The 10,549-nt window shown below is 37.2% G+C and overlaps 1 protein-coding gene across 1 annotated transcript in view; it reads right to left on the reverse strand.

Moving 5' to 3' along the window:
- The window catches only part of EHBP1 (EH domain binding protein 1), a 228,996-nt gene that overhangs the window by 114,198 nt on the left and 104,249 nt on the right, over nucleotides 1-10,549 (reverse strand). Inside the window, exon 8 of the mRNA XM_035895376.1 lies at nucleotides 5,879-6,131. Within this exon, the coding sequence (XP_035751269.1) occupies nucleotides 5,879-6,131 (253 nt within the window). The remainder of the gene's footprint in view (nucleotides 1-5,878; nucleotides 6,132-10,549) is intronic.

Below are 10,549 nucleotides of genomic sequence, written 5' to 3' on the forward strand. Positions count from 1 at the left end.
CCAAGAACACTCTTCGGATAAGAGAATACTGTAAGAAAACCACAGCTGACTTGCGTATGCCTCTCCAGATACCAGTAGCCATCATCTGCCTATTTTGAAAGTGCTTTTTATAACTAAACGTTGTTTAAGAAACACAATAAACTTCTTCCACCAGGTGGATGCAGTCCAAAGAATTATTCTTAACTCTAGCGTTCATGTTCCAACTCCACATTTGTTCCACTCTAAGGAAATACTTCCACAGCATTTCCAAATTTTATCTACTAGTTTGATGCATCAAATATCAATCAATAATACATCAAATAATGGCTTCTACTATGTACTTAGAAAAGCCAGCAATTTTGTATCGTACTAAGGATACTTATGGGAACCTTCTCTGCACTGGATTATTTTATTCATAATCTTCACTTTTCATATTTAGCAATCCAGAACTGGATGGCAACTGACATGTTAATTAATTGCTTTCTAGTCCATACTTCCCCTGTAAGATATATTTATCACATATCTCAAACAATGTTTATGTAACTAAATCACTGCAATTCCCAAAGATCTATCTGCATACAGTTATATAAACCATAACTAATCATGACAAATAACCTCAGTCCCTTGAATCTAACTCTAGATGGAAACAATAACACATGTGGCATTAGACAAAAGCCTACCTAGCTAGATCCACTTACAAATTTCCTCTCAGGATAAGAATCATGAGCTGGTACACACTGTTTTTAAACAACTACAACAGCAAAATTTGGGCCCAAAAAACCAACTATGCATGCAGTTTCCTTTCACACCACACCAAATTTCTCTGTTTTGTGTACTTTCAGTATGAATTTATGTTTTTCAGTCTCATGGACTGATTTTAGAATTTATTTTAATGCACTTTACCATCACCCTCTTTTCACTGAAAAAAAGCAAGCAATTGGTAATCCACACGGCAGAAAATAAGTCTGCTTCTGAAAGGCAAAGATCACTGAAGCACATAAGCGAAGACCAGGCATAAAACCTCCAGACCCTTTGGAGAATCTGCAGCTGCTTGTTACAGAGAAAGAGATCTAAATCCAGATACTGAAGCAAAAGGAAAGACTAACACTACAATAACTCATCTGCTGACTGCAGGCAACTTTCAGGTGTTCCCACTTTGCTGTTCATCAAGCGCCAAGCCACCAGTGCAATCAAAACTAAAGGCATCATCAAAATAATGAGCTAAATAGAAACGGATGGGTGTGTTCCATGGAAGGCAGCAGAAAAAGGAGGGTATTCAGGCTGGAGTAGAGAATGCACCTAGCTGTCAGTAGCTCTAATTTAGCTGACAGCCCAGCTCAGCTGTCTTCAGACACCGGAAAGTTCAAAGGGAGGTGAAAATGAAGATAAAAAGAGATAAAGGCTGAAGAACAATGTATTCTAAAGAACAGCACAAGGTTTTCTTTAGTTCAACAAGTTAGCATTCTGAACAGCCAATAGGCACAGCATGTTTGGCGGGAAAGTAATTTAACCTCTGTGCACTTGGAATTAGAAAGGTGTATTTCTAAAGTGTTAAAATGAACTTGGTGCAAGAAAAAAACCCCCCACCTTATCAATGAGACAAAAAAAGTTAGGAAGAACCATCTTTTGAATTTTTATGCTCCAGACAGAATTGTCTGCGATGTATGCGTTATCTTGAAGAATTGCACCCTACTGCACACACCAGAAGGAAGTGCTAGAAGGAGACAAGTGACTGCCCTTTTTTCCTGGAGAAGAATTTGCTTGAAAGCCAGACTAAACCCTCACATTTTCATCATAGTATGGGCAGAACACACGCACACTACTTTCCACCTTCCCCTCTGCACTGCTTTTAATTGGTCTTACAAATATTGAAAAAGATTTTTTTAAAAAAATAAGTTTAATACAGAAAAAAACCCCAAACATTTCTTGCCCCAAGAGGCTATACATTTTGAAGTCATGGGGGTCTGATATGTAGCAGTTTGGTCCAACAGCTTCTACATGCCTATACAAGAAACTAAACATGGGAAAAGTCTGTCTGAAAAAAGCCTTAGCTGAAAAATAATAAAGCTCTCTTCTCTGAGGTCAGCTCCCATACCATTTGCTTCTGTGAAGTTATTCAATTGATCCATGTAACATGATCTGCTTAAAGAGGTACTAGACTGTCCACCACAAAATTAAAAAAACCCAAACCTGACAAACTACCTGGCATTAAGCTGTCACTGGCTTGTGGCTTCTTGTGCAACAGGCAGCTTCAACAGATGGCAGCTCGATAGTCTTTCCAATTAGACAGCATTATTCTGAGCCATGCAACGATTAACAAGATAAGAAGCCACAGAGCCAAATAATATCTGAATGCAAGTTTTATTCTGACCAATTTAAAAATTATTCTGATCAGCATTACTGGTTAACTGAAAAAAAAAAAAAATTAACATTTTATTGAGGAGGAAAACCAAAGCTGTCAGTGCGGTAGGGCTAAAAGATCAGGCAATATTACCAATCACAAGTACTAAGGTTGAAAGCATTATACTTTAAGTTGTTGTGAGCTATGCTAGTTTCAAATAATTAAACTTAACTTAGCAAGGTGTGTTGTCCTTTACTAACAGGTGGCCACCTACCATTTTGATTTTAATGTATAAAATTCAAAAGCAAAAGCAGAATTTTACACTAACATTCAAATGCCCAAACTAACAAAAGGCAAATGTGTTCCTTATCTCTTAGCTAGGTATGAGAATTTAGCCAGAGGAAGCATGTTTTGAGAGCATAGTTTAACAGCAGAATACACGTACTGGATCATCTAAGTCCCTCTGTACCATGCAACGCTTCATTATGCTTATGCTTGTGACTGTGCTTTGCTTATGTGTGTTGTGAAATCTTACGTTATCTTCACAACCATTAGTGAAATATGTTTCAATTAAGCCAATTACCCAAGGTAAATCCTTCACAGAGGTGCAGTGAGGGTAAGTACCTTTTCCAAGATTACAATGGGAGTCTGTTACAAAACTGGAGTCAGAGTTCAGATCCTGGAGCACTTTGTGTAAGCTCTGAGTCCAGAATCAGAACTAGAGATCTGCCAGAGTAGAGTGGGACAAGGGTCCTGACAACAACTGATGTGTCCATGTTCCCACAACACATCATCGCATTTCACACAAGACACAAGAGGAAAATGCCAAGTGGTGCATTAAGTGAACTCCAATGAAACATTTAAGACACAGGGATAAAAATACATTGTCTTTCCTAAGCAACAGTGTATGTCTTTCAGGTGCCTTCTATTTCTCATGCCTTCTATCTATCAGGTTCAAAACCACTCCTGGGGAAAGCACCGGACCAGCAGTACTCAAAAATTGTTAAAAACTACCCAAACCAAAACAATCAAAAGACAGGATGTTAGGAGAGAGGTTGAAAATAATATGGAGAGTTTTCTAATGCTGTTATATGACTGAGGTGGTCAGCCTTGTCTTGAATACACTGCTCAGGCCAAGTCAACACATCTTAAAATAGATACATAGCAGAAGAAATAACAGGGTCCAGAGACGTGCGGTGAAAATGATTAGAGAGATGAAGAGACTTCTGTATGAAGAGAGATTGAAAAAGTTAGCACCATTTAACTCAGACAAGTGACAAGCAATGGTGAACATGCTAGAGATATACAACACGGCAACTGTTTATGGAAGATAAATCCAACACTATCCAATACTACTAATTGTTGTTTTGATAAGCCAGCAGAAGAGAGTGTATGGGATTGGAAAGGTAACTTATTTACATCAATAAAAGGAAACACATTTCATGTAAGATCTTGGTTTTTTGTGGAACTCTGCCTCAAATTGACACTGAAGCCTAGACTTTAATAGGATTTGGAAGAAGATTAGCCACTTAGATAATAAAAGCATCAATATTCACATTAGATAAGAAACAATACACATCTGGACATAAACCTTCATGATTTAGGGCACACAAAATCTACCAGCTGGCACTGCCTATGAAAATATTTCCTTTGGTGCTCACCGTACAAAACCTTAACAGAAACGTCCTACTGAAAAATTTGAAAATTAATGACATGCTGTAAGCATAATAGTGCTTGTAGGTGTGAGTTAATATTACAAGTCCTGTGTTCCTAGACTGGAATTTTATTATTACACTTATTCCTCCTGTGCGTTTCAGTATAACGATTCAAAGGTTCTTCCTGCCACACTGCTACCCAACACATTTAACAAATGGTCTCCATGTCTTTTTCAATGACATGGCGCTCCTGTAACCTGGGAGGAAAATGTGGAGAGGAAGCTACTTTGGGGGTAAGGACATAAAAAAGTTATGCATAAGATGTAAAAACCTATTTTAAAGTATTTTTTGACTCCTTATCCTTTCATCTTTCCATGGGAAGCTGCTTTTATAAGGAAAACACAGATCAGATTTATGTTCAAGTAGGATCCACCGATGGGGAGTTTATTATTATCCTTGAAAAAAAAAAAAAAGGAATAAAGCAAATGGGGTCATTACAATAAGAAGGTGGCTGTTGTAAACAAAGGGCTAGAGAAATCTACAGTACAGTGCACAGAAAAAATAAAGCTGCCTGTTACAACGCTGCTGCAAGCCCATTTGGCACAGATTTGCTTAAGGTGGAAATGTGAGTATAAATATAAACCAGAGAAAATTCTTCGCTTGCCCATCCACATAGCTTTTGCTCTTTCTGCTCTTCTCCTCAGTCTTTGCTCTCCTCTATACCCATATCTTTGTGGGTGTAAAGTACATATATTTTTTTCTCCCTGCGAATTCTGGTGATCAGTGAATGATCAGGGATGCCTGGTGTGACCATCAACAGTGTGCTCACACTGTGCTCTGAAGACACAGCAGCCAGTGCTGTTTGTTCAGGCAATGCCCCAATGAATGGAGCTGGCAGAGATTATATTCCCCAATGACTTTTTTTTTTTCCCCACAGAACAAATAACAACAAACCCATGGCCACAGAGCTTTAAGAGGAAAAAAACCCTGCAGAGTCCTGTATACATTTCTATTAGAGTGCATGGGAATCCTTCAATTTCCACCAGCTATAAACAGAGAAACATAAAGATGATATGACACCTGTATTAATATTAAATGAAAGCAATGCAAATGTCATGCCATGATAAATCTCATTAAATAATGTAAAATTAAATGTTAATTACAGTTGTGGCCTGTAAAATTGCTCACATGTAATCACCATAAACTGTCTCATGAGTGGTGTGGTTGGTGACTAATGACCAGAAGCAAGGAGTTAGTATATACCTTCAAACCTCCCAAGCTGCACAGCTATTGCAAAAAGCTCTCACTCCTTGTTAGGTTTCTATACTATAATACAAGGCAGTCAAGTGTGAGTTTGTAAAGTTTTATGTGTGGTTATGATAAAACAAACAACCTAAGAAAGTGCATATGGTGTTATCTTTCCCACGTAGAGATTCAGTTTTATGAGACTCTAAAAAAGGCGCTATGCAGACTGCAGAACGCTGTTCCTTTTTATGCACTGCACCAATATAAAACAAACTCTCCATTATCATTAACAGAAATTATTATATTATGTCGTAAAAATAATGGCAAAAAGGACTGGAAGGACCAAGCTCTGCTGCTCCTTAATTTTTGGCTGATTTGCAATTGTCAGGGCATGAAGTGCCAAAAAGGTACACAGACTTGTTCCCTATCAAGTAATTTGCTATCAATGAGGCAAAGAAAAGTTTCCTAACTGATCACGATCAGCTGAATTAGCATGACTTGGGGGTATAGTATTTCCTGCTGCTGAGCTGCCTAGGGATCAGTCTGTCCTAAGGAGGTGATTAAGGATCACCATGGTTGAACCCAATATACCTCAAGATTAAGCCAAGGATCCCACTAATGCTTCTAAAGCTGCTGAAAGATGAAGAATCATACTTACTCATCTAGCTCTTCCTCTTCAGCTTTAGAGGTATCTGCATAGAGGTATTTGCTCATATCCACTGGTCTGACATTCTTCCTTTTTGCAGGTTGTGGAGGAGAATCTCTTAGAGTTACAAATGTTTCAGGCTCAGGATCTGGCTCGTCAAATGGGTTCAAGTACTCTGGGGCATCTTCATCCTTGAAGGGATTGTAATTGTCAGCATAGAAACTTTCTTCTGGCTTTGAAGATGAAGCTATTTCAGTGTCCGGTTCTACCAAACAACAAAAAAATCATTAAACAGATTTAACATAGAAAAAATGTGAAACCATTTTATCAGATCTTTATATTCTGAAGGCTTATGAAAAGGTCTGCTTCTTAACTCTCAATGCGTAAAGTTCTAGCCTTAGATGAATTTTCACGCTTTATTTATTTACAGAGTAACCTTGTTTGTTCAAAAATAGGTCATTTAAAAGGTCATTTCATCTAGAGTATATTGAATAGGTTTCATTTTCTCACTTACTAAAGCTCTTCAACCTAATTAGTTACGAGTTTTCTTATTTGTCATATAAATGGTATTGCAACAGATTTTAAAACATTTTCCCAAGCTATTAGCCAATTTTTATCCTAACAAAATGTTCTTAATTATTTATTTTGACTTTTAATAAAGAAAAAAGATAACCTGTATTTTATAATAAAATTACTTTTACTGGATATTAAAAATGGTGATAGTAAGTAGGCAGTCTTTTAATTTCTTAAAATGACTGAACTAAAAATCAGTTATTAGGTATGACCAGTAATTACATTTCAAAACACACATATTTTCACTGCTAACTGCTCCTGGTAACAATACATACTCTCACAGTAAAAATGAATTTAAATTAACCCTAAAGAGACAGATAATCAAATTGCTCATCTATTATTTGGGCTGTACAACAAAAAGTTATTAGCAACCTGGAGCTGCATGCAGTTCTTTAGAGTAACAGACACTACAGAAAAAACATTACACGAATGGCTGCTGGATACTGAATAATACAAATCCCCATACAGCAATACAACATTTCTTACTAAGACACTTAGTGATGTTAACCGTACTCTTCCTGCAGCATCAAATGATCAGAAGCTCAGTTCAATAGTGGATTTTATGTACTTTCAAAATCAATGCAAATAGGAACGTCAATGTAGTGTCACTAAAACCTGATTTTCAATAACCACTCTCAAATGATTCTTAACAAAAAGTGTTTCTTTTTCAGACTTATGGTTACTAAATTGAACAAAGCATGCCGTTTAGTTTTAAAAGAAAAACTCTAAAAGTTATTTGTATCCAGGCTCTAAAAATAAAAAGATGGAGTTCCAAGTGTGTTTGTCACTAACAAATATTCGGGAAGACGAAATTGCTAGTCACATCACTAATGAACGGAACGGGCAGCGAAGGAAACAGCACTGTCATTACTTGGTTTTGGATGGATGATGTACTGAAGTTGCTAAAAAAAAAAGTTCACCCTGTCTCCAGCCATTAGCACAGCCCAAGGTGATAGGAAGCCCTACCCCATGAAGCATGACTGACTATAACCTACAGTTTGAACAAGAGCCACTCCTAGTTGGACAGGAGTATGGTCCCCAGATGCAGGTAGCAGCTTCACCTACCTATGCATTGGAGTAGTTAGCAGTCACTGGACCAGGGCAAAGTCTTGGAACAGGAAAGGTTTTAGTCCTTCTTGGAACAACCAAAACCTATCAGGGACTGGAAAGATTTCATTTTAGGAAGAACCTCACATCTCTAGTGCTCCTCCTCTTCTTGGTTTTTCACGTTTGAACCTCAAAGACTGTGTTAGCATATTGTTTTCTACATTTCTAAGGGTCTTTTTCTGAAGTAATGGATCATTCCTCTATGGTCAGAAAACAGAAATCAAATAGGTTTGGCTGGAAAACCAGAATAAAGTAATCAAAATCTTACTTAAGCCCAGTTTGGACCCTCAGGAGATAAATCACTCATCTGAGATTGAGGGCGATTTCAGCTGGGTGAAACAAAATAAAATTGTACTTTGCCAGACAATACTGCTGGTTTTAACTGGCAGATACGCTTAAGACTAGATACAGTGCTTCTGCCTGTGGGATTTCCCCATTGTGATTATTCAGAAAGTTACTTTAAAAAATTCCTTTAATTCCAGGTAAGGTTGGCAGTTTCTTTTTCCCTTAGCAACCTGGTCCAATTTAGCATTAAAGCAGCAACATATACAGCACACATCTCTCTGTGTCTCATAAGTTCTTATATTAAAATTCCATTTCAGAACACAGCTAACACTGTTTCAAGTCAAAAACTGGAGTGAAAAAGGAGACTGAGAGGAAGTCTAAACTGGACATTGCACTGAAATGTGATGAGACAAAGGTAAAGTGAGATCACAAAAAGTTATTATGCTTAATGGTCAGTCTTAACACTACCAAAATGTGTTCTAAAAGAACTAATTGATCACAATCCTTGTGACTAACAGTAAAAAATCCAAACAATCAGGCTTGCAATAATAGTCTTCAGTAAACCTAAAAAAGAGGTTCTGTTACTGTTTAAACTGGTTAAGCCTCATCTGAATGTCATAAAGCAACATTTCGTCTGTGTCTTAGGAGATGGACATATAGACAAACTACTGCAGGATAAACCAGGGTGTGTATTTGCAGTATGTCAGCTGTAGTGTATGTGTTCGCTCCTACTCCAGAGTAAATACAACATGCTTATCCCTTAATAAAAGGCAATAAACTACTGGGCGTTTATCCTGGGAGAAAGGGTAGTTACTGCACAGTAGGTGATGCGTATTAAGCTCACACTCTGGTTTGTGTGTGGTTATTTGTTCATAAGCCTGCATCCTTATAAGAAAGATGTTTCAGAGAAAGCCACAATAAAATATTGAAGGTCTACATTTTAACTGACACGGGAAAAGAAATCATTCAAGGCAGAAATTCTTAAACACAAACATGATCAAATCAAGCAAGAATCCTTTGACAGTATTATAGATGAAATATATCAGAGCAGAGCCCAACATTTGGTATGTATTTTTTCATTTATTTTAAGCTAAAACTGGAAAAGAGGTTCTACATCGGCTTACTTATATCACTCTAGTGTGCAGTGCAGGTGGTCATGACAAACTAAAATTTCACCCTGAGATGTCTTCAGTGTGGGTATCTGCAGCTGAGCTAGACCCCTCTACAGTCAAAGCTTATAGGTATATGTTCAAACTGTTAATGTCTAAAATCAGGTGAGCCAAATCCCACCCTTACTGCATAGGTATGCATGACTTGAAGCTCATGGTAGTCATAATACTACTCAAATGTTACCCACACATTTAGTGATTTGATGAGCTAGGCCAAACAAAAATGCTTTTGATATCTGCCTTCAAAAGACAGCTTCATAGAAAAAGCACAAGTAACCTAATGAAATGTAGAAAAATGACGCATGTCTTGATCAAATTATGCAACTTATTGATGATATTTTAACCAAAATTTTTGCTACTTTAAACTCTGCTCAAATCTTAAAATATTTTATCAAGAGAGTGCACAACTATGAATACCTGTTTCTGCAACTCCATATGATGGATGACTGCACCTGCACATGAATCTGTTGATAAATACACATCATCATATCTGAGCAAAACTTGCTGATAACTCACAAGTAGCATTTAAACAAATATTACTAGAAGGAATGTCAGTAATATTTCCTGAAGTTAAAAACATTCAGGGAAACAATCTCGTAAAACTATACGGTAAGCTTTTATTTTTAATTTGCTTTTAACTGTCTCCTGTAAATGATGAGTTAAATGCTTGTTTAAATCTGATAAATTTTAAGGTATAGTGCAAACTTTTTTTGAAATTTTTTCGATTTCAACACGATGGATCAAGTGCTGTAACCCTAACCAGGACAAAATTCTCTCTTGTTCATTGGCTAAAGAGTAACTACAGGTTTGGCCTTGGACACAGAGCATTGCAGATCGGTGCTCCAAGACTTCTGGCTTATTAATTAGAAGTTTCCACAAAATCCTACACACAGGCTATTTATCAAACATATATATTAAATACATGTTCCTTAGATTAAGAGAGCTTCTAAAAAGTATCATTTTCAAGAAACTTTTATAGGCAGAATTTTATAGGGGCTCAACTAGAACCCACTTGGCTGCTCATTCTCTCTCCTCCTGTCATCCAGGGTACTATTTTTTTCCCCTCTGCTTCCTTCAATCTTCCCACAGGACAGAGGGTCCCCACAAGGGTCCCCACCTGAAGCCAACTAGGCTATCTCCCACAGTGTCTCTGAAACCCTTTAGGACTAGCTTTTATATCAAGTCTTGGTCATCACTTCAGGAGCCTCTCTACAACAAATTTAATTGCTAGGACAGTGACTCAACAACACTGCTCTTAAAGCTGCAGCCACTGTTTCCTTCTCTGTAACAGACATTTTCTAAGGATCCAATGGTGTTGGGAAGTGCATATAGACGGACTGAACATACAACAGCTTAAAAGGGGCTTATTTCCCTCTTCAAACTGATTTTACACTAAGGAGTCAACACAGATTTCCCTGCTTCCCCCTAATCACTAGTCACAGCTGAAAACACAGGACTCCAGTTTTTACTGGAACTAATTTTTTCAATTGCAGTTCTCTACAATGACAAAAAAAAAAAAAAAAAAAAAAAAAAAAAAAATTACCATTTG

Source organism: Egretta garzetta, unplaced genomic scaffold (assembly GCF_000687185.1).
Source record: "Egretta garzetta isolate BGI_Z169 unplaced genomic scaffold, ASM68718v1 scaffold360, whole genome shotgun sequence".
Taxonomy (NCBI): domain Eukaryota; kingdom Metazoa; phylum Chordata; class Aves; order Pelecaniformes; family Ardeidae; genus Egretta; species Egretta garzetta.